Source organism: Passer domesticus, chromosome Z (assembly GCF_036417665.1).
Source record: "Passer domesticus isolate bPasDom1 chromosome Z, bPasDom1.hap1, whole genome shotgun sequence".
Taxonomy (NCBI): Eukaryota; Metazoa; Chordata; class Aves; order Passeriformes; family Passeridae; genus Passer; species Passer domesticus.
Window position 1 is genome coordinate 39,685,680 of NC_087512.1, and position 25,540 is coordinate 39,711,219.

At 37.3% G+C, this 25,540-nt stretch overlaps 1 protein-coding gene across 10 annotated transcripts in view; it reads right to left on the reverse strand.

Moving 5' to 3' along the window:
* FANCC (FA complementation group C) overlaps positions 1–25,540 on the reverse strand; it is a 76,786-nt gene that overhangs the window by 25,824 nt on the left and 25,422 nt on the right. For 9 of the 10 annotated variants that reach the window (XR_010354146.1, XM_064405458.1, XM_064405457.1 and 6 more), the window contains 3 exons: positions 4,187–4,306; positions 3,414–3,478; positions 1,152–1,316 (listed from right to left, as the gene is read on the reverse strand). Coding sequence is in view for 9 of the 10 variants with exons in the window: in XM_064405458.1 (XP_064261528.1) it covers positions 1,152–1,316; positions 3,414–3,478; positions 4,187–4,306 (350 nt within the window). In the remaining variant the exon portion in view is untranslated. Of the gene's footprint in view, positions 1–1,151; positions 1,317–3,413; positions 3,479–4,186; positions 4,307–20,329; positions 20,402–25,540 lie in introns of those variants that run through there. The other variant, XM_064405466.1, reaches the window with a different exon arrangement.

The window sequence follows — 25,540 nt, forward strand, 5'->3', positions numbered from 1 at the left end:
ACACAACCTGTGAACTTGCCCTCAAAGTTGTTCAGACTTGTGGAACATGAACAGCCAGAAGCCACAAAAGATTGACAAGTGGAAGAGTGAAAGATAGCTCTGTCTTTTTGGGCACATCTTTCACTACAAACTGCCACATTCACACTCCTTTTTCATTCCTTTTCCTCGACTTCTAATAACACTCATGGATTAATTATTGTACTTTTCCATTAATCATCTACTTCTGTCTGGAGCCCTCAATGGATCACCACAAAAATCTTCATTGGAACATCTCGGAAACTATGATGAGTACAGAGCAAGCAATTAAAACTGATTAAAAAAGGAGAGAAATGGATAATTGACATAAAATGTTCACAAGGGACATTTTCTAGTATAAAAAAAATTGTTTATAATACGGCACTTCATCTACAACTTGAATAAAGCAATTCTCTTTAAAGAGAATAAAGCAGGCTGTGCTTTCTCTGACATTTTCCCTTTCCTGGCATAGCCAACCTTGCTGATCTTCAGGTTCACTCAGGTGGTTTTCATCCATAGACTAATTTTATGAAAACAGTGGGTTTAGTGGTAGTGAAACAAGCAGAGCTGTATTTCACAAATTGCTCCTCTCTCAGACTCATTAAAACTAATTTGCTGAAAACCAGGAAAATTTAAAATCTGGAGAACAAATTTCACCAAAAAAACCAAACAAAACCAAACCAAAACAAACCAAAACAAAAAAAAAACAAAACAAAATTTGAAAACATCAAACAAAAGGATCTATCTTACACACAGAAAAATTAAAATCACTCCCAAAATGTCAAGTTAGGAATGGTAATACTCTTATATGACACAGAAGTGACATTTCTGAGAAAAATTATCACAACTTAAACAAAATTCCTAAAATCTATAGAAGATTTTAACCTCCTTTTTTGGAAATAAGTGAGACAGAGTCCCAGTCAATATTTAAAGCTATTATGCCACAGTTTGTGCATTAGAGCAATGCAAAATTGTGCTTTGGCCCACATCCTTAGCTCTGCTATTCAACTGCAAGGGAAGTACTTTACTAGAAAAGTATAGAGTGCATTCAGCATACAAACCTAGAAAAAGGGCATTGAATTGAATTTACAGTCTTTATGAAAAAACAAAACAATAATACAAACCCTGCTACTTACTTTAAAAAGGCCTCGTTCACAGTCTCTAGAAACTCTGAACTGAGAATTTCTTTTGATGACCCTCCATGGTAAAGAAGGAGAGTTTCCAGCAATGGAGTCAGATCAGGCAAAGTAATGAGTGGCACACAGAAAATGGAAATATCAGTCACACGACTGGCTGAAATGCTGAGGGAAAAAATGAACACAGTTCATATTTCAGAAAAGTCATAAATTCTAAACTGTTAAGCAAAAAAAAAGAACATTAATAATTACAGAATATTAAATGTAAGGCATGCATACCTAACTGCTGAAAAATTATTTGCTAGAATGACTGTTGACATATCATTCCTTATTGTGCACAGAATGTTAAGAAGTCAGATAAAATTTTGATATTTAAATGTTCAAAGCAAACCATGCAAGGGATTATCAACACAATTCTGAATTGAACCCAGTTGTGTTGGCTCCATCACCACAGCCTTGCTAGCAAACCCTTCTCTGTCTTTCCCAGGGCCAGTGAAGGAAGACTAGAGACTCATAGCTCCCAGGCAAGTTTCCTGGAGCCCCAGATGAGACAAGCTAGCTGCTTTTCAGAGCTCTTATTGCTTTTTTAACCTTTCTTTCCTCTGAACAGAAACAAATTATGAATCCTGCTGTCCTCAAGTGCTCGGCTGGAAAACTTCTGTCTTACACATCTATAGCTGAATATGTAATCCCTTTGGATCTTAATACACAAACCACTTGCTGGATCTTCTCACTAAAAGTACATGGTTAGAATGGTTAAAGACAGTGGAATCTGGAGCATAAAGAAAATACAGAAACTTTGGAACTTTAAGAAAATTAAAATGGTGGAGACTAGATTTGCAAAAAGAAATCACAACTTTCTCAGAGAATATATATTGTTTCTAGCACATGAAACTGTAGCATTGACAGGAAGATACTTATGAAGACCAAGAACTATGAAACACTGAAAGAATTCTAGCAAATTAAAATATTATCCTATATTGTTTGTAAAAGGCTTCCCTGAGTTCCTGCAAATTTCTCCTGCTTCACTAAAATAAGTGCATTCTCTGAAAGAATCTGAAAGTATTTTCTTTGAGGAGTACCGATACTACTCCTGAAGACCTGAGATGGGAATTACAAAGGCTGCTTGGCAGTATGGACACGAGGTACTAATTATCATCATTTAAACAGAGAGAGAAATAAAAAATGAAACATTTTCAAAGATGCCCATTTCTGAGTAATTACCTGATTAAATATTTGTTTAAAGTTTCTTATACTGAAATACTTCAAAATGCACTTTTGTTACAAGTGTTTTTGTAAGAACAGTAATTATTCGGATGATCTTATTGTGCAACAGTATTCTCCAGGATACACAGACCTGAAACTCTAAATCAGCTCCCTTTACAAAATGATGTTTCTAATTCCTTATCCACGATTAGCAAAATTTAGCAGATGAATTTACTCTTACTTAACTTCAGAAGAAAAACCCTGTAAAGGTAGTTATGTTCTACATAATCTTCAAAATATGTTCCTGGAAAATAGTGCACAATCCACTCCACTGCGTACAAGGAATTTGCAACCATATTATCATCTGAATTTTTAAAATATCACTAAGTGCAGAAAGGAGAAAACGTACACCCCAAAAGCAAACTACTTTTGTCTCTGGAATTTGAACAAACATCATCATTTCTACACTCAAAAATCAACCTCAGTTCAAAGTTTTATCTTTCTCCCAGCAGAAATCAGGTATTTTTCTTCCCAACAGTCTCAGCCAGCTTTTCAGCTAAGACTGTTTCACCCTACTTTTTAAAATGTGGGCATTTAGTTCCTACATGGAAAAGAAACTTCATGATACTCCTCTTTAACTGCGTGCATAATTTTAAGACTAAAATCAGTTCTAAACAAATTCAGCTCATTTAATCTTCCTCACCAAATATCTAGATGCAAAGAGGAAGAGGAGGATAATAGCCAAGTTAAACCAAGAAAGGCAGAGATCAGACAGCAAAAGGACATGATCATGTGACAAAGAGTGACAACAGCACCATTAGGCAAGTGATCTTTGAAGGTCCCTCCAACCCCTCTACTACTATTTTAAATACAAACTCTTACGTGAAGCCAAGCTTACCAAGCTTGTCCACACCTTAAATTATCTAACATACGTATCCCGAAACTTTTCAACTGAAGCCTAAGTTGCCCAAGACTGTAAAATGATCCTCACTGAACTGTAATCAAAACATATCAAAAATCAAAACATATCAAAACTTATGTTTAGATAACACCTACCTCTCCGGAATGTTAAGCCCATTGAACTGGTTTTCTCTGAGTTCAGTTACTAATGAAACAACCATCTGTTAAATAAAGTAAAAGTAAATAAAATACATTACATTTACTGACAATAAGCAGACATTAGTTGCATGGTTTTCTGTGTGACTGTTAAGGATGTACTGTAACAGTTAATAACTTCCTCTGTTCATCTATTTTGATTTTTTAATTTTCTAACTATTGATGTCAAATTAAAGCTTTCCAAATCACTGAACAAACAGTACTGCAAAATGTTACTTTACACATTATATACTTTATACATGCTTTGTCTAATTTGAGTCAATATGTCATGAAATATTTTTCCTATTATTTTTTTATATCTTAAATAGAAAGGTGACTTAGCTAACATTTGGGGCTTATCCCCGATTTTAAACACAGCAGATACAGTAAAAAAAAATTCAGAAGTTACATTCTAATACAAAATATAACAAATATAATTTTAACTTCATGGGGAAAAAATAACACTAGAATAGGGTTTTTCTTTTGTTATAGCACAACAGGAATGGGAATTTTGTTTTTATGAATACTTATTATAGTGTAATCTAATAAAAATTTCTCATTTGTCCAGAGATCTCCCACTTCAGTTTTTCCCTTAAAAGGTTGTAAAAGTAACTGAGGTAAAAAAAGATAAACAAAGTTCAGTTCATGTTCCTTATCACAATGACAGCTCCATGTACGTGCTTATAAACTGGTGATTTATTATTGTCAGAATCTCAATTACACAAAATACTTACATTTTTAACCAAGTGACAATAATAATCTGCTGACGTGTAGCCCAGAGCTGATATGAATGTACTGGTTTCTGCTTCATTATTTTCCCACTTAGAAGAAGAAAGCAGATGGCACAGCAAACTCTGAAAAATCAACATAATGGCAGTAAAGTTGCATGCTAACACCAGCTGTGTAAAGGGATAGGACAGCTATTGAACTCTGTCTGGGGTAAGTCCTTTTGATCAGCTGTGGCCATTTTCCACCATTGATGCAGAAGAGCAGACAGCCCCCACCAGCCATAGGAAAATGTGGGTTCACACACACCACGCGATTTCAGCAGCTGTCCAGTCGCAATGGAGACCATTCACATCAAAACCACAGACTATAGCTAGGTTTCAACTCTCTGAGAGCCATTTCAATCATCTGCAGACTTGATCAGTACAACGATCAAGAAGAGCCAGTGTGAAATTAACATCTATTTTCTCAGATGTTCTGGGATTCAGAGTCTGGTATCATACTGTAATTTGCTTAATTTCCTCATTATCTTGAGGAGATGTTGATAAAAATCTTGACATTTACTTCCCCACCAATTTCATTACAAAATGCTTTACATTTCATTAAAGCCTTTTAAATACATCAAATGAAAATCTAAGCAATCCTTTTATGATGGATTCTAAGTCAGATTAACAGATTTGGTACACTGGTTCTGCAGGCGTGCACAGGGGACTCTGAGCATAGTACTCATGTTTTCCTAGTTCTTCAGCCCTATACTACAGCTCTGCTGTCATTTGGACAGATCTTACACCGCAGCACATTCCCTAGCAAACTCGTTAGAAAAAACAAAAGTGTGAAATCTTGAGCAGGTTTTTGCATCCTGGGGTCACAACTGAGCTGACATGGCTCTAAGCTGATCATCAAACTATCTGCTCTGCATTTTTTACAGCTTTCATTTCTTCCTGTCTTGACTGCTACATGCTGACATAACAACAGTTATGTTCCCTTTCCAAGGTTCATTTCAGGCTTTATGTATCACTGACACTTATAGCATAAACTTTATATGGCACTAAGTATATAAAATTCTTTGTAACAGAGGACCAGGATTAGTATACACTGGAAAAGGCCTTCATTTAAAAAACATATGATTAAAGTAAAGTTCAGACAAAACCACTGTGACTTTTATGGGGCTGCTTCATACCTTCATTCTATGCATTCTTATTAATAAAAAGGGGAACCTGATGAAAGATTTTTGAGGAAAAAAAAAAGAAAAAAAAAGAAAAAAAAGAGGAAGGAAATCTCATTAACTGATTTTCTCCTTTCAGAAACTCAAATATTTATATATGCTTTTGTTGAACATCCCTAAGCAACTACTTCAGAAGTCCTGGAATTAGATATATTCAATTCACGTGTTCCATGTTTGATTGATGTGAGAGAGAAGAATCAGCAGAAGAACACCAGAGGTCTAAGAAAATTCACAATTATCAAAATAAGTGAAAATAATTTGGGATACCTTATTTATTGTACTTCAGGATTCTTTTACTACCTTGAAGAGTTACGCCAAATGTCTAAATATCCTTTTCCTTCATTGTATAACTTTTTTGTACAACTTTTTTCCTAGATAGCCTTCAACAGGAGCAACTGCTCTGGTTTCTCTGCAATCCAACTGCTCTGGATTCTCTGCTGTCCAGAGAATTCCCACAAAAAAAAGGGAAGAAAAAATGCTGTGACAAAACAGTTTCAAAGTAGTAACTTACATTCAATTTTTGCATTCTTAAGAAAAAGACAGAAAAGAGCATATTTAAAAAATGTACAAGCCTCTAAGTGTGTCAAAAGCGAAAGCTAAAATCTATTACAGTGTACAATCTCCCAACAGGACTTAATTCATTAATAAAAAATAATAAACTTTATATATTTTTATTGTCTTTTGCAACTATTACTAAAGTTAAATTTTCTTTTCAGAACACTACCAAGGGTACCTACAAAACAGGATAGTTTGCCAAGTGGAATGATATAAGGGACCAAACTGCAAGTCAAAAAAAAAATAAAGGAAGTGTTACAACAGCAAACCTGGGATGTCACTTTCGTGAGAGGTAAGGAAGGGGCTTGAAAAGTCCAAAGTCTCTTGGACTCATTAGTGAAAGACTTACAAAAATCTTGACCAGTGATAATAAACATAAAAATCTCTGAAAAGGATTTGGCAGGCTGATATGGCAGCAAACAACAGCTAAATGAGGGAGTGGCTTAAAACCCTACATTTTGTAACACTACAAAATTTATTGTCTAGTGACCCTTTCTGTAATCAGGATTTTCCTAAGGGTAAAATAAATTCCACACTCTCTTTGTGAAGAGTACTTTCGAAATTACTTTCCCCCTGCCCTTGTGTAACAGCCAGTGTTAACCAAGCAGTAGAAGAAAAGAGAAGACAAAATGACTATACATCATCAGAGTCTGCATATGTCCTACAACCCATTCCTGCACTGGTTTTCAGTTAGTTATTGTTTTGGGGTTTTGCTTGCTTGCTTATATACTTGCTTGGGGTTTTTTGTTGTTTCATTTTCAATTTACTAGATCCGTGCAAGGAATTTGCAGAGTTTTTCTTGAAACGTACAAAATCTCCAAGCAGCCAGAAGGGGGCAAGGTAAACACAGGCAAGGAGATATTGTAGTCAAGATGAAAGGAGCTATTAAGTATTTATATAAGACAAATAGGTATTAAAGATGGAAATATTTACAATTCAGCTCTATGTCTTATGTGTTTCATTTTACTGACAGTGTTGCAGTGAAAAGCCTGAGACATCCCTACATGCAACAAAGATATTTGTTAAAGGTAAGTTAAAGCATTTGTCTTTTTCAGTTTAAAAACTTTCTTACTCTTCTAGAATACATACAGAAAGTTCTCCTTCTCTCTAGAAAAAATAGCTTATTTATTTCTTATAGAATTCTGGTTGTAAGTGATAATTCTTTTACTACTCTATATTAACAGAGAGCTGTCTGGAAGAAAAATTAGTACTCATGCTTCACTCATACTTGACAAATAAGTTGTTAGAATAAGGAATATTTAATGTCATCGATGGGATGGGATGGGATGGGATGGGATGGGATGGGATGGGATGGGATGGGATGGGACTGAGCGGGACAGTAGGACTGAGGGCACCCACAGCAAATTTGCACATGACACCAAGATATGTGGTGCGGTTGATTCCCTGTGGGAAGGGATGCCATCCAGAGGAAGGAGGGGCGGGCCTGTGTGAACTTCACAAAGTTCAACAAGCCAAGTGAAAAGTCCAGCACCCCCACTGGGGCAATCTCTAATATCAATTATCAGGGGTGAATGGATTGAGAGCAGCCTTGCAGAGAAGGGCTTGGGAATATTTTAAATTAACTCTTTCAGAAAGTATTATAGAGAAATAAAAACAATTTCAGATTTTCTCATGTATATAGGAAGCAATACAAACATTCAAACCTTGTGACAAGTTCCAGTATTACATTGTGAATTCCCCAAGCATTTTAGAAAATCTAAAAGCATGACATATTACAGAGCCACAGTATCAAACACTTATTTAATACTGATGACTTTTAAGGAATCATTTCAAGATCAATACCTACGAGATATTCAAGTGCACAATGAGAAAATTATCAGTACTAAATGTACTCCTGTACTGATGGTATCAGCCAAGGATCCTACACTACCCCAGCAAAATTCACAACCAGTGATCTGCATAATCATCAGTTACTCCTGGCAGTGAATCAATTACCACTCACTGTCTAATCCACTACTACCAAATTCTACAAGCCAGGAAGTGGATCTACAGCAGAAATGCTGCATTCAAAAGGAAAAATAACAAGGGGTCTTTAATTTCTGCATTTACAAAATCAAGATGGCTGGAAAACAAACACTAGTCAGGCACACTGTAATATCTTAAATTACTTTTTTCTTGACTTCTCTCACCACTGAGTAGGTAAGAATGAAACCACCCTGGCTGTAATTGCAAGAGAAGAAATCCATCCCCCAGCCTAGGATTAAAGGCATGCTATTCAAAATCCCATTCAACCTGAAACTGAATTAATGACTTTTTATAAAGCACTCATAACAACCAACTTCTTTGAACAACCTTGCAAGTGACTTTATTGTACTGATGCAATTTATACTGAGTAATACTGCAGATAATTCAAAATCCACTGCTACAGAGAGATTTCTAATACCTGTAACAGGCAGACAATCCTAGGAACATTACCACAAAAACATAAACTCATAAACTTTCTTTATTAATGTAAGCACACTGCTTCATATCTACAAGATCCTATACAATACCTCCACTACCTCCCCACTCCCAGAACAAAATTCAGTATGGCATATGGGAGAGGATATGATTGATTTGCTGAGGCAAAGCAAGGGAAGAAAACAGTCTCCAGTTCTTAGACCTCACTGTAGTTCTTGTTCTGTGGATGGTCCAGAGCTGGGATACTAAGACAAAGAAAACAAAAGAAAAGGAGAGGATAAAGAGAAAAAATAGAAGGAAAGCCAGAGAAAAGAGAGAATGAGAGAAAAAATAAAGAGGGGACCTTTTTCCCTTTTGCAGTTCATCTGGTGCATGCTTCTTATGTAAACTAGACTTGTCACACAATTTTGTTCACTCATGCACAGCCAGCACTTCTCCTGGAAGTGTGGTGGGGATGGGGAACTAAGCATGAGTCTCAAGGCAGAGCAGGATCTTAGCTCAGAACAGCACTATCCCAGCTCCACAGGACTCTCTCCTTCAATCACTGTAGCAATACTCAGAATGTTTGAGACAAAACATGCTTATGTCTGATCCTCTACAGTGCCCCCTCAGTCAGTTTGCAGATGAAACCAAGCTGGGTGGGAGATTCAATTTGCTGAAGTGTAGGAAGGCTTCACTGAGGGATCTGGACAAGCTGGATCAGTGGGCTGAGGCCAGCAGTATGAAGTTTGTGGTGAAGTGCTGGGTCCAGCCCAACACTGGGTCACAACAACCCCAGACAGCACTGCAGGCTGGCCAAGAGAAGCTGGAAAGCTGCCCAGCCAAAAAGGACCTGTGGGTGCTGGTCAACGACGGAGCAGGAACCTGCTGTGCCCAGGTGGCCAGGAAGGCCAATGGCATCTTGGCCTCTATCACCAAGAGTGTGGCCAGCAGGACAGGGCAGTGACTGTCGCCTGCACTCAGCACTGGTGAGGCCACACCTTGAATCCTGAGTCCAGTTCTGGGCCACTCACTGCAAGAAGGCCATTGAGGAGCTGGAGCAAGTCCAGAGAAGGGCAACAAAGCTGGTGAAAGGTCTGAAGCACAGGCCCTATGAGGGGCAGCTGTGGGAGCTAGGGATGTCTAGCCTGGAGAAAAGCAGGGGAGACTCTACAACTATTGCCCTCTACAACTGCCTGAAAGGAAGGCGTAGGGGCTGGTCTCTCCTGTTACAATCTCAGTAACAACTGACAGGACAAGACAACACAGTCTCAAGTTGCACCGGGGAGGTTTAGACTGGATATTAGGAAAAATTTCTTCATTGACAGTGTTGTCAGGCATTGAAATAGACTGCCGTACTGGTGGTGGCATCCCCACTCCTCGAAGTCTTCAAAAGTTGTGTAGATGTGGCACTAGGGTACGTGGTTAGATGGCAATATGGCAGTGCAGTGTTAACATCGGACTTCATGATCTTATAGGTCTATTGCAACCTCTATGATTCTAAAGTGGACTAAGTAACTAAAATACTTTTCACACAAGCTAAGCTAACTTTCTTGATATTCCTCTTTAAGTAATGAAGGCTGATTTCCATGTGCTATAAAGGATTTGTTGAGTTACTCCATAATGTTTTTGGAAGAACCATCTCATGAGGCATGTGACTCCATGAAAGTGTGGAAATTACTTTTCTAGAGCAAAACTTGTCGCTCCACTGGTTTAAGTAACACAATCCCAGGCAAACATGAACTCAACTAGCGACCACAAATCCAGCAAGGCAGGAGGTGCTTTAGGTTCTGATACTGTATTTACCAAGCAGGGATCCAAAAGCTCTGAACCCTTTTACCCCTTTTCTTTCTGAAATGGCCAGTATTTTCCTGTACACATCAATGGGGAAAAATATAGAAGCTTGAATTAAAGGCACAAATAGTTCTGAAATTAGACCTCAAAACATAAACAGAACTTGATTTTTATTACAAGATGGCAAGTTTTATGATAATAACTGTATTTGTGTAGCAACTGTCCTGGAATTTATGACACAGTTTCAAAGACATTCCAGCAGAGGCAGTTTATTTCTGGAAACTTCTCAACACACTTTCCAAAATATTTATGGTTCTGAATGTTCTCAGAAGCAGATGTGAAAATCAATAGCTACAATGTATTTTGAACAGTGGAGATGGATGTTTTCACTGAGATAAGCCATTCAAATCTGACACTAATTAAGACTTCCCAGCGATGATACTGTGCTCTTTTTTGCCATCTTGGATGAGTCTGTCAAAGCAATAGTAGAGCAGGATGAAACTGAATAATCTATCATTTATTCTGAAGAAATACTTTTCTTAAGTATATTCTGCTCAAAAACACAAAGTGCAGTTATTTTTTGAGGAGACCATTAATGGCATTTTGCAGAAAATTATGATCTGTGTAAATCTGTTGGAATAAGTACAGCATGGACACCCAAGGGGAAATTTCTGAAACCTGGTCAAGTAACAGATTTATTTCTGACCTTTCTATTCTGTTGCAACGGGAACCAGATTTTCTCAGCTCTACTAAAAGAAAGCAGGTATAACATGAAAAACTACATATTATTCAGAGGAAGCTTTAGATGTAAGTGCTATTTCTTATTTGCATTTAATAAGAGTTTGGAATGAGAATTCCTTGTATGTCAACTTCAGGAGTCTGTACATCAGTGCTGCTCTTAGGTGTTTCCTCTACAGCCAGATGGCCCATGGCTTTCAACGCAGGTCTAGAATTCAAGAAGTCAAATTCTATTTCCAATCTGACTGAAAAGGTAATTCAAAACTGTATAATCTATTACAGTACAGATAAATCAGACAATATGATTTCCTGTCATAATTTAAAAATATAAAAACACTACATAATAGGGGTTTTCTTTAAATGTAGGATCCTAACAGCCCACATTACTTCCTAAATAATTTAAACAGAGTCTTCAGTAAGCAAGATATACACATTGCTCTGTTTTGTAAATATAAATTAATTTTTTGTTTGCTAGCTTTCAGCAGCTTGAATTCCTGTATTTTTTAGTAATGTTTTCTTAAAAATCCTGCCTAAAGGCCTGTGAGTTTTATCATGCCCCATATTCTCTAGATTGAATTGACAATAAAACACAACAGAGTTGGTACTTTTAAAACTTTCTTACTACGAAGTAAGCAGCCAGTTCTGAAGAATCATAGTGGCTAAGTCTGTAAATTACAAAGCAGTATGCTCATTTAAAGACCATTTCACCAACTGTTTAGTAAATCAATTCTGGGACTGGGATGCTGACATAATGCAATTCATACTATTTCCACACACTTATCTATTCATAACAAAGTCTGTGACTTTAAATTTTTCTTCTAAGACCTCTTGTTCACTTGCTCTGTGGCTCCAGGAGAAGACAGAAAAATAGTTTTCTGCAAACAAAATCAAAATGCAAAAGAATATAAGGTGTGGGAAATGTAAGCACAGAGTGCTCCTAAGGCCTTAAGCATACAAGCTCAGAGATAGAGATGGATACTGTGCTTAACCTAAGACCTTTATTTAATAAGGCTTGGAATAGAATAGACATGAAATAAAAATATTTGTAGTTTAAGCACAAATATGTATTAAGCAAGTAGCTATAGGCCTCATATAAGTGAACAAATATATTAAGCGAAATAGTAGAAGATTTCAGAGTTTCACAATAGAACTTGTTGCAGAGTTGATAAAAAGTAGAAGATACAGCAATATGTTTCTGTAAAGTTATATGATTGGATAGAAAAAGATGCATTGCTGTAAATCATGTAAAACATAGCAATTAGCAATTGGTTATGAAGATGCTAGCGAGCTTTGTGGAAGTAGCTGACTGGATAAGAAATTTATAAAAGACATTGTAACTAGAATATGTTAGAATTAATGGCTTCTGACAAAAGGTTGCTAATGGGATAACTATGGATGAATCAGTCTTAGTCTCACCCTTCCATGAGACTGGTTTTGCAATAAACCATCTTTTAAACGCCTCATCAGTTGACCCTGTCTTTCGGCATCCCGAACAATTGGTGCCCACCATGTGAGGAACAACACTTTTATCTCAGTTTGGGACTGAGAGGAGGATGGTTAAGGGAAGCCCTGAAAGGAGGGTGAGAGTCGAGCTCCAGTCACTGCTGAGAGGAAGATTACCATGCTTGCTGGACTGAGCCTGGCATGAGCCCGACTTGGATCACCTGCAAAGAGACGTCAGGTGAACTCTGGGGTGTAACAGGACAAGAGATGTCCAAAGAACAGAGAGACGTGTATACTCTGATAAGATCTAACTGTTGTGCCATACCCAAGCAAGAACTTAAAAGATCTTTCAGTCTGGCTACAGAAAAATTTTGAAAATGCAGATTTTAAATTTGCTTTTACTATGTCTTTTTGGGATGCTGCTGGAGTTAAGCTATACTATGTGCTTACTCATCGGGGTTTCACAGTCGCTTGGTTGCCCTGTGCTTATCGAGATATTGAACAAACAGCTCAGTCCTTGGTAACTCCCTCAGCTCTGCCACTCGCTGCAGCTCTGCCTGTGTGGCTCTGCCTGCTCAGGCAAAACCCCTGTCTTGAGTGGGCCCCCGTCCTGCTCCTGCTCCTGCTCCTGCTGCTGCCCAGACTGTGCCTGCAGCTCCAGTTGGGTTACCTCTAGCCGCCTCTGATACTACAGAGAAAGGGAAAGATAAGAAGGAGCTTGAAACTTTTAAACAAACTATGGAAATACAACAATTTTATGACTCTTGCACCCCTCTAGTTTGTTTAAAAGTTTCAAGCTCCTTATCTTCGCCAGAGAGCTCCCAAGGCCTCCAGCATACAAGCTCAGAGACAGAAATGGATACAGTGCTTGACCTAAGACCTCGGAGAAGGCTTGGAGCTTTCTGTGCTTGCATTTCCCACCATAAGGTATCAAACACCATACATACTTAAATGTCATCTAGCTTTTAAAGTACTATTTTACTCAAAATTATTCTGCTTTCTCAACATTTTATAAAATTCTCAGTGGGAGAATTAGGGGAAACTACGTGGCATATATTTGTGAACAACAATTATTATCAGTATGAGAGCATATTACGCAAAAAAAGTAGTAAAAATAATTTTAAAAAATCTTTAAATAAACCATTGATAAGCTAACCAAAAAGTCCAGTCTCTCCTTTAACATTAAAACTGGTTAAAACACATTTCAAAATACTAAATGTTAAACCACATACACACATACACTTCAATTACTAGCTACTCAACACAAACTCTTACTTTACCGAACTGAGTCTATTCCAGTAATCACTCAGAGGTTTTGCAAAAAAGAAACCACTTCAGTTTCAATTAACATTACAAAAGCTTGGAATATGCCTCAATTGGGTTCAAAGTGCCTAAGTACAAGGATAGGAGAGGTTTGCTTCCTACATTTCTTTTTGACATTTACTGTCTGGGAGTTTTTCTGTTTCAGCACAGCTTGTGGATGTATACATCTACAAGATGGTTTTCATCAGCTAAATTCTGTGCCAGCACACTAAACAAAACTGCTGGCCATGTTTAGGATTTACTGGATCTTCTCATTTTATTTCTTCTTCACTTGGAACGTAAGTCTGATATGTGCCTACATCTAAATCTCCATTGATAACCATGAAAGACTAGTTGATCATAAATAAATTATTCTGCTAAACACTCCTACAAAGACAAGGATCTTGTCATTCAAGCATGTGATCAAGTTATAGAAAACCTACAGATAAATGACTAGACTTCAACTAAAAATAAAACAAAACCCCCCACAGGAATAGTACTACTCTTTCAGAAAATTAATACACAGACTTCATTGTTTTTCATCTATTCCCAGATATAAAAACAGATTCTCTGAAGTTCTCCACACTCTACCTCATGATTACCCTTCACCATGTTCTGTCCCTGACTTTCAGTCAAGCTGCTTTAGGTGCTCTTATATTAGGCCAAGTTCCTCAACTTTGTTTTAACAGTCATGAATACATTTTTTCTCTTTAAAAATATTTTAAAAGTATGGCAAAAAGACATCAAAGGACAATGAAAACCTACTAGAAAAACTTAAATGAAAAAAATTTCAAAATATGCTTTTTCTTTAGAAATTAAAGTATACTATGAATTGTATTACTCTTGCTGATACATGAAGCTTAGTAAAAAGACTAGGCTGGTATTCTACCTCTATTTCCTAAAATGGATGAAAAATGTTACATGATCCTAATTTCCAAATGAAATGTGGAAAAGAAAATTATGGGGAGGAGAAGGGAAGGCTGCACTGTTTTTCCCTCACCAATTCAACCTCAGTTACCTTCTGTGACACTGCTACAGTAAAAACACGCTGCATTACTACTGCGGCTAAGACCATGAAACTTTTTAATGGATGAGTTCCAAAGCCTAAGCTCCATCTGCAAATCAATAACAAAACCCTCAGAAATCATAAGAAAGAAGCTGAAGAACTATTGGGCTGGCAAGCTTTGAGTCTACTCTTGGCCTCAGACAGGAAAAGCAGTTTCAAATCTCCTTCCCTTTACTCCCTCCCTTCTCTTTAAGAAACACCCACCTAGAAAGTGCTATTACTCTTTTTATTAAAAGGGGGAGACTTTTGATGCTGAAATAAAACACACATTTACACTAACCTACAAAAGGAAATTCAATAGCTCTACCAGAGTAAACCATAAATCTTTCTTCTTTTTTTTGTAAAGCTCTCTGGTTTAACTAGCTAGTGATTTAGAATTAATGTCTTTCTTCCCTACACCATTTTCAAAAGCCAAAATGCAAGCTTCCCACTAAAGAATTCCTTTTATGCACACAAAAAAGGTGTGGAAAAGATGAATAAGTTCAGAAAGAGTGGATGGATTATAAGACTGTTTCACTTTTACTTTAAATCTGTGAGTTACATAATTCCTAGTAAAATTATAATCTCAAATTTATGATTTTTTCAATGCATGTATGTACCTATTTTTATACATCCAATAGGTACACATTGCAAATACTGCACCTAATTTACAATGATATTCAGGAAAAATTACTTTAATCACTTTGGGGTTGGACTTCCTAAGTATCATGCTGTTAAATGCTTAAGGGGAGAAAATTGTCCACTGAACTTCTTAGCAAGAAAAGCACAAAATACATCTATAATGGTGATACAACAACTGCTGGTCATAGTTATATTAGACTGAGCAAAAATATCTAATGCCAGTAGAATTTCTTCAAATAGAGACCTCTTTTTGTGTCTCAGTAACAAATCATTACTCTTTACTAGAGCCACCTGGCACGACTAAAGTACTCCGAGAAATGTCAGCTGCCTAGCAATTTGTGACACTTGCTGTTAAAGCTCAAGCAGCCTTGCAGGAAAGCAGAATTCTTGGTTTCTCATTTTGTTCTTTGAAACTTAGCCTTTGTTTATTTTGACCCAGAAGCTGAGAAATCCTTTATAATCATGTTAGCCTGGCATTGTTAAAGAAATATATTTGAAGAAGAGAGGTCTGTTTTTTCCTAGCCCATTCATAATACCATTCTATTTTCAACTAGAAGACTACAGTAATGTTTGCAAACTTGAAAACATTGCAAATTCTCTTACATCCTACCAGTGCAACTGTCTACAGGTGACCAGAGAAGGTCCAAATCAGCTTAAAATGCTGATTCTCAAAAGAGCTAGTGAAAAGACTAACTAACTAACTATCTAGATGTATAACCTTCAAAATGTTCAAAATTATCAAGAACTCCCTCTGGCTGACTTTACAAAAATGAAAGAGCAATGGAAAAATGAAAATACTGACAGTGAAGTCAGCAAAACTTCAAGACAATAGGCATTAGAAATAGTTTATGTGCTGTATATGAAGACATCTTCATTCTAAAATGTTTTTTCTATGTTAAAAAGATCCAGCCTCACTCTCTTCTTGTATTAATAAGTTTAACATCTTTTATCATCCTCCTGTCCTTTATGAATTGTTTTAGAAGCTATTTTAGAAATCTCAAATACATACTATCATTGTATCAATTGCTCATCTTTGATTCATCAGTCAATTCCCATTTTCATTGCAGTGTTTCCCCTTACCCACACCTAACCATACCTAAGAACCTTGGGGTCTTTAACCTTTAACAGAACTGTACATTAGCAAGTTTAAATTTCTACCAAATACTGCTATGAGATGTGGGTTTCCTAAGGTGTGTACACCTTAGGAAGTGCACTTCCTTCAACAGGATAAAGTCCTTGGTATGTGGGACACAATTTAATCACACAAAGGACAGAGAAAAGTGCCTGAACTGCTTTTTACTCCCTTGAGACACATTGCAAAGCAAGCCAACTGATTCTTAAAATTCAATTTTAACTAGTAATTTCAAATTTGAAAAGTCTCTTATCACATTAAGAGTTCATGAAGTCATTAGGCTTTAATAAATTATGTCAGATCTTAAACATGTGCCCATGTTTCACGTAAGTCTTTTGTCCTCTGTTTTGATTCAAAAGAAAATTTACTTTGAACTGTTACCCACTGACACTTAGGACATTTCTTTCAAGCTCATTTACAAACTTGTTTCCACATATGGCTAATTACAATTTAAAAAGTAATCTATCAAAACATATGCTTTGATGCACATGAACGTAAAAAATAAAATTAAATTATTTGTCCTCAACTGCAGCTGATTAACATACTCCAAAAAAGGCCTGTAAATGCTAAATAATGATTTTCATGTCACCAAGTTTAGCTGCTCAAATTTACTCTATTAAACTCAGATTCCAGATATGGATATCTATACGTCAAGGAGGAGAAATCAACTTCCAAAGGAGTAAACTGGCCACAAGGTTAAAAAACACCAGAAAGTTCCCCTTCATTTTGGTTGAAGAAAAGGTATTGTGCTAATGGCTACGGAGACAGTGCATTTTACAGAAACAGCAAAACCACACTGGGCACTGAAGAAAAAAAAAATCAGGAGAATGAAAAAAAGATGAAAAGCTTTTAAATTAAACATAATACATCATTTAACGTAAGGCCAGAGGTTATTTCTTGCTACAAAAAACAACAAAACACTCAGGTTTCAAGGTAATGTGTATTTTAACAACAAAAGCCAGAACAGAGCACAACAAACTTTTTGAAGAGCCCATAGATAGTACATTATATACTATTTAGTTCAAGCAGAACTGATTTGGTAGGTAACAGCTGACAGAAGCAAGCAGCCAAAAGGAAGGGTGAAGGGAAGCTATATTTTTTCAAAATTAAAACCTCTTAATGGTCTGTGGAATGCTGTTTACTTCAGCTCTTTTTTACAACCACGGCTGCATGGAGAAGGGATTGACTGAAACATTTGCAGCCTGTGGCCACCCACACTCTGGGAAGCACTACGATTAAAGAGAATGCTACGTTGTTGTATCTGCCAGCAGTCTGTTCCATGCTGTAATTATTATACTAGCCGTCTTCTTATAATCTATTGCATCTGTTGTGGTAAGACCCCAGTGTAAGCACTGTCCAACAAGAAAACCACTGAACCTGAATAGCAAATTATTTTTAATGTGCATAAATGGTCTGAAAACTGGATATTTTAAATACTTCTCTTTAAAGTTTATGAAAACATTTTGCCTTACAGGATAGCCAGTGACATAGAGAAAGCAGATCTACCACTGAAATACTCACTTTATCATAACTACTTAAAGATACAGTCTGACACAGCATCCATTCACCCCACATCTTTATAATGAATAAAGTTGTTGCGTTAGATCTTTGAAGCAAAAACTGCGTGAATTCTAGATAAGACACATATCTAGAAAACACTAATATATCAGAATACATCTGTCTCTGTTATTACATACACTGAACATTTCTGATGACCCTATGATTATAAGTGCTCCCTTCCTCTACAAGAATATTTAATATTTAATAGCAACAGCAACTTTGAAAATAACAAAATAAGCCCTAAACACCAAAATAAGTAGCAGTTCTCTAAGCAAGAATTTTTGTTTGAATTCTGGTCTCTGCATTAAGTGGTAAAGAAGTTCAAAACTTGTACTACATGCATTCTCTTTTTTTTTGGGTGTTTTATCACACAAAATCAAGCAGTACAACACAATTATGCACAACACGTAGCTGTTATTGCACTCCTCTCTAACAAATGGTACAGGCAGCCTGTACCATTTCAACACTTTTGCCAGGAGTTGGGTGCAAATGCTCCTGTGAAAAGCAGACTGTCTACGGGCTTTGACTATGAGGTATCACACTAACCAGTGTGCCAACACCTAGGAAAAGAGGGAAGAAGGATATATCACAAGCAAGGCTGAACAAAAACAATCAAGGACTGAGTAAAAGCCCATTTATCTCCAAGCACTACAGACCACTTTGAGAAAATATCTTTAGACCCTCTTACATATAAGCCGTTGATGGAAGGCGAGGATTAATTCCATATATAATTATTGAGGAAAACTGCTAGGACCAGTGAAAAACATAGAAAAAATTATTAGAAAAAGTATAAACAAGATACATACTTTAATCACCATCAGATGTCTTTCATCTGAAGGAACACACCATGACCTCTGCAATGATCAAAGCTCCTGATGATTATTTGCACAGGTTAGAGGAGGAATGACAACGCTTTTCCAAACATACCAAAAAAGCCGTAAGACCCGTAAAACCACAAAAGCGAGTCTCAGAAAGTGATTAAGGAACTTTGAACTACTTTGGCCTCCAGGAGACTTAACATTTTCCATTTGTCTCTTGGATGCGTGCCTCCTGGAACACAGACGTCCCTCTCCCCAAAACTGCCCGGGAAAACCAGATCCCCTGCTCCATGCCTTCCCATCCCTCTTACACTGACATCCCCTTCTGATTATTTTGTGTTTTATCATGGCAAAATACTGCAGTGATATTATCACAAAGGTAAGAAATAGTCCAAATCGACTAGTTATTAATCTTAGTCCAAATACTACTCAAATTGTTTTCCCTTTACAGAGGGGAAATGACAACGAAAAGTTTGAAAATTCTGTATTGTCATAGAACCCTGCTAAAACCTATGCTTTATGACAGATTCTTTCTCCTTTAACTTTCTCAGTAACAAATAGCAGGTGAAGTATGTTCATAATTTTAACTCGGGTATCTCTGTTCAGCTCTTAATCTCCTTCTTTCAAAGTTGTCTAGATAAGAAGTAAAAAAATATGTTTCTCAGTATGTCCTCTAGCAACTCATAAGCCTTTTAATGGACACATTACCCATATATGTCATTAAAGTAGTATTCTTATCTCATAGAGAGAGCCTTTATTATAAATCCAACATTATTTTAATACATCTTCCATCAGATGGTCTTGGGGCCCATATCCCCCGTGGAATGACAATTCACAAGTGATTTAGGCTCTTCCTAACATAAAAAAGGCAAACTAAAGAACAGATATTGAGGTTCACTCTAATTTGAGCACTACATATTTTGTCCATGTTACCTTAAATTTCTTTCTCCTAGAAAAATGTGCACTTGAAGACTTTCTTCTATGAAGAGTTAATTATTAAAATAACACCTTTTAGGAATAGAAAGAAATAGAAGAGAAAAGCTCTTTACATTAAGTTTGGATTACTTTTAACATATGTATGTCCTTTCCTAACAATTTCTAATGTCTTCGTAACCATCTGACAAAGTGTGCATACAAATAAAAATAGTAGGCAATGAGTTTGAAAGATGTCAAGTATATTGGCCCCAAAATCAAATCAACATTCTTTACCTAAGAAGAGTATATTGTAATTCCAATTCTGTACATCCTACACAGAATCACAGAATGGTTTGGGTTGGAAGGGGACCTTGAAGATGATGTAATTCCAACCCCCCCACCATGTGCAGGGACACTTTCAAGGCACTTGGGCCTTGCCTGAGCTACGCTGCCGCCGTGCCTGTGCTGGCCATACACCTTGCTGCCCTGGAGCCTGACTCCTGGCCATGAGTTCACAGCTAAACCTTAGGCCTCCCTCGTCACTGTGGGCCTGATGTGACAGTCACTGGACTCACGGCTGACCCTGGTGATTGTCACTGGACTTGCTGGGCTCTTCTTGTGCAACTGCACCATTTCCATGTTCCAGCACAGCTGCACCTGCCTTCACCTCACCAACAGTTCCTGGCTCACCTTGCCCCGTGGAGCAGCCTGTCTTCACACCAACTGCAGCAGTGTCACTGAGCTAGTCTCAACTGCCCCCGAAATACAGCGGTCTCAATACTCAGTTTCACTAGGTGTCACTAATAAGTCTTTTCAATTAGCCCCTCTATTGACTACCCTCACATCTTACATGGATTAAGAGTTGATCTACATCTACATTTTGCCTCACTGATTTTGTTCCAAATACTTGCTGAATTTTCCAGCCAATGGCAATTCTGTTGGGCGAATGAATTTACCTTCAAAAATGCGAAAATTAAGAGCCAAAATGTGTTTCATTTCTGAATTTATTTACAGATCTTTTGGCCACAACTGGTTTATTATTATTCAAGATTAAGCTCTATTTTCACCAAAAAGCATTTTACTGCATTAACTGAGGTCAGTGAATGACAAGGATTTCTTATTCTTGCCTTTGTTAGGCCTATGGTACAAACAGCAGCATTTTCCCATTTTAACTGACGTGACTGCAGTGACACCATCTCTGGGTTTTTTTGCAGAGATGGTCACTAAAACTGAGGATTCTTTTTCATAAATTGTTTATTCCATTCTGTTTTGAAAACCTTTCAAGATCTGAAAAGATTGCTTCTTGAAGAGTTTTGCACAAGAGTACACTTAAGGACAGTTCAGGCCACTTGATGAAGGATATTCAGAAGACATTTTATACAGTGCATCCACATGCATGATATTCTTAGTACACTCTGTCTTGCTCTAGTCTTCTCCACAGGTGTGTTATGCCTGTGTGCAACCCTTTGTGCTTGTTTCACTTAGCTCAGGAATTCTGCTTCTTTCAAAAATTACTTGAAGCTTCTGACTATATGCATTTATTTATATGCAGCTTTCCCTATGGTGAGGGCTGAACTGGAACTGTTTTTCTAAAAGCAAGCCTGATGTTGTAGAAAGCTTAATGTCTGGCACCAGCCAGAAACTTCCCTTTTTGTGTTATCATCACATATTCTCTTCTTATATATTTAAATGAATAATCTTTCATTGCTGTTGGGTTGGCTTTGTGTATTGCCAAAAAATATACCAGTTATTCTACAGAACAGATGGTCTTCAGGAAAGAGTCTGGGCCTCTTCAGGTTTGTTCTGCACTTTGAGTACTACTCTACTGAACTGGAAGATCTTTTTTTTTTGTTCCACTGTCCCAGCTTCTGGCAAATGTCATTCAGTTCCATCAAGATCTGCATGCCCTTTCAGCTCACCTTTTTTCCTCCTGCTCTGTCAGATTTGCTTTGATAAGTGGCCCTGACAAAACAAGTATTCAATTTTTCCATGCTTTAGCTTTGACTGACAAAACCTTTTTTGTTTTCTTTTGGCTCTAACTGTCCAACTGGTGCTTGATGAATACAACCAATCACAACTGTGGTCTATACCTGCTAACACGTAGCTCACCACTTGTTCCAAATTCTAATTTACACTATGATCTCTTGGCTGTGAGTCAGCCTTTAAGTTTGTAAGACTGGCATTTGTTGGATCCATTTCTGATGGCTTATCAAGTTAGAAATGACCTTAAAATCTGCATTTCCCACCTTCTCCATAGGATATAAGCCTATGGGGGATGAAAAATTGGATTAAAACTTTCATAAATATTAAGAACATTAATAATTGCATAACATAACAATAAAAATTCTAAAAATACATTGTTCCAGAGCTTTAAGGCTTTAACCAATCATAAATTATAGGAATAACCTAAAAAAACTCCAAGCATAAATAATGCAATATGACAAAAGGGATCACTAGCCTGTAATTATTCATAATCTCTTGTGTGTTCAGAAAAGCCTCCAGAACAGGCAACCAGTAGCAGCAGGAAATATGGAAACTGTTCTTGTTTCCTTTTTTTATAAGACATGTTTATTTAATGATTGCTCTTAGCTTTAACTAAGAAAGGAAAACTTTCAAAACACAGCATAGCTGAAGGTAATATATATATGTACAAGAGCTAATTCCCAGTTTTTATTTTCACCCTCCGCTCTGGTGAGACCCCATCTGGAACACTCCATCCAGCCTGGGGTCCCCAACCCAGGAAGGACATGGACCTGTGGCGGAGAGTCCAGAGGACGGACACCAAGATGTTCAGAGGGATGGAGCACCTCACCTGTGAGGAAGGGCTGAGAGAATTGGGATGAGCCTGGAGAAAAGAATGCTTTGGGGTGACATAATTGTAGCCTTCCAGCACCTGAAGGGAGCCTACAAGAAAGATGGAGAGACTTTTTATGAGAACATGTGATGACAGGATAAGGGGAAATGGATTTAAACTAAAACAGAGTAGAGATTTGATATTAAGAAGAAATTCTTTACTGTGAGGGTAATAAAGCACTGGCACAAGTTTACCAGACAAGCTGTGGATGCCCCAACCCTGGAAGTTTTCAAGCTGGGTGGAGCTCTGAGCAACGTGGTCTAGTGGGACCTTTCCAACCCAGGCCATTCTGCGACAAGTTTAATAAATTATCAGCAACCCACCGTACAATACTGCCTTTTTATCAAAACACATGCAGGGAACACCTGGGAAAGGCCACAACAGCCTTGCATTAGTCTAACCCCTGACAGCACCTAAGTTACCCCCGTGCAGGCAGGGATGCAGCGGGGCACAGCGGCGGGCGCTCAGGGCAGAGATCGCCATCTCCTGGCTCCGAGAGCGCCGGCTCTCGCCGCAGACCGCGCCTGTGCCGGTGCACTCAGGACGGTAAGGCTGGCTCCTACCGAGAGACCACACACAGAAGAATGCGTGATTTGTTGTACCCCACATCGTGGGGAAAGTCTCGTGCCCACAGAAAATAAATGGGTGACAGCAGCAGCAATTTAAAAAAAGGTAACAGAATGAATTAAAAATATGGGAGCAGCAAAACAAGAAATGTGATGAGAGACACACTATGAACATTCAGAATAGACTGGCTAGTTTGCCCTTAAATAACACAAATGAGCTACTAGGAAACCATGTAATGAGGAAAAACAAAGGAGTGGAAATACAGAAGAACCTGTGCTGTTCAGAATACTACTTGTAGTTTTACAGCAGTGAGAGGAGGAAGCGAGAGAAAAGGAATAGCTGTTTCTTTATGCTTCTTTTTATTCAAGCTATTTGAGTTTTTCATTGCAAGTACTTCAGAGCCAAGGTTTGAAGTGCCCACAAATAAACTGTTCACATATACTCTTTAATATAACAGATCCCTGGATAGAAAGCCGTAAGTGCTAAAACCCCCCCTTAAACATCAAGAATCAATCACTATCAAAACAAGTGAAAACACAGATAGAATTCTTCCATATCTGTGGAAAAATTATCGGCAGAAAAATAAAAAAGTCAGTTCAACTGAATGCACTGTGAATACAGCAAAGATAATGAAATTAATTTTCCTATCAGTGAGGATCCTGAAATTTTGCCAAAAATTTCAGGACTCTTAACACAGAATTCTCATTACTGCAACCAACATTAGAAACTAAAGAGTCAAAACAATGCCACACAATAAGGGCAGCAGGGAAGCTGGCTTCTAAACTTGAGACTACTATTAAAATAACTGTTCAGTTTTCCTTGGAAGTATATTTATTAGGATGCTGTGAAACAGAAAACTGTGTACATATTAATACAAAATGAATAGATATGTACCTATATGTAATAGGAAGAGCGCCATCTACTGGTATACAAAAATGTACACCACTGTTTCTAAGTTGTAAACAGCTGCCACAACAGGCAACAATGTTGTCATTACTATGTTCTACAAACAACAGGGTCCAGTTTCGAACTTTGCCTCACATATTCAGCATACTGTATTTTAGCCAATACATGTAAGCCATATATCCTACAATATAAGCTTCTACCCACAAAACACACAAATAACAAAATACAATTGTCTTAAGACCTTACTGCAGCCTACCAGTATTTAAAGGGGGCTTGTAAGAAAGATGGGGGTAGGTATGGCCATGCATAAGATAAAGATTTGCAAAAGAACTACACATTTTCAGAACGGAAAATTTGGCGATGTCAAAAAAAAACACCTCTAAAAACATAGGGCAAACCTTAAAGGTCTTCCACTCCTATGTTTACACTATTATGTATATACTGTCTTGCTCCTTTTTATTCATTTGAGGGACAGTAAAGCACTAAAAAAGTAAATCTGAAAAAAAAAGAAAAACAAGAAGACAAAAATTTAAAAAAGGATATTAACTTTCTGTTTTACCTCATGTGAAAAGAGACGGGCTGCAACACTCTCATAAGTATGTACGGCCTTCCAACAGAATACACTAAAAGCAGTATTGGGAATAAATTTCAGAGACATAATTCGTAAACATAGCTCACAAACTGAGAGCACAGAAGAGGGTGTGGCCAAGTTAATAAAAAGGAAACCTGCTTCAAAAAAGCTCTCACGTGCAGCAAAGTGATTGCAAGAGTAATGTGCAGTGAAAAGAAGCTGTTCTAGCCACATCACAGAGAAGTCTATCCTAAAACCATACGTACTTCACAGCTCCAAAAAATCTCTGCTCAGAGAAGGCCAGCTGGAGAAACTAAGTAACTTTCTTAGAGACTGGTTTCACCAGATCATTATTGTTTTTATTAGTGAGAAGTCCGTGGCAGCATGTATCTTGGCTTCCTGTGCTGTGCTCAGCTTTACAAAAGACCTATGTAACCTGGATTCCAACACTAAGGCTCAGAGTCGTAAACAAAACAAAAAATATCTACCATCTTAAGTAGCATCTAATCTTAAAAACAGCCTACACTGCACACTTTAATTAAATGTCACTAATTTTCTTTTCACGTTTTATTCTTTTAAAGAACTTAACAACCTGCACACTCTTAGTTTCAGAAATATAGTAATAATGCATTTCAAGTGGGTAAGCTATCCTTCAAACAACACAGCCTCTCTATGAAAATAGCAGGAAAGTTAAAAAGTAACCTAGCATTAAATACATTCAACATTAAATACATTCAACATTAAATACATTTTTTGCAACTTTCAAAATGCAATTTAGTAGCTAAAAAGAAAAGTCTTGAGATCAGCCTGCCTATCAGTGAACTTAGCTAAAGATGCACTGAATGGCCTCAGTACCCCCCCAGGAACTCATGCCTGCCACCAACAAAAAAAGCAA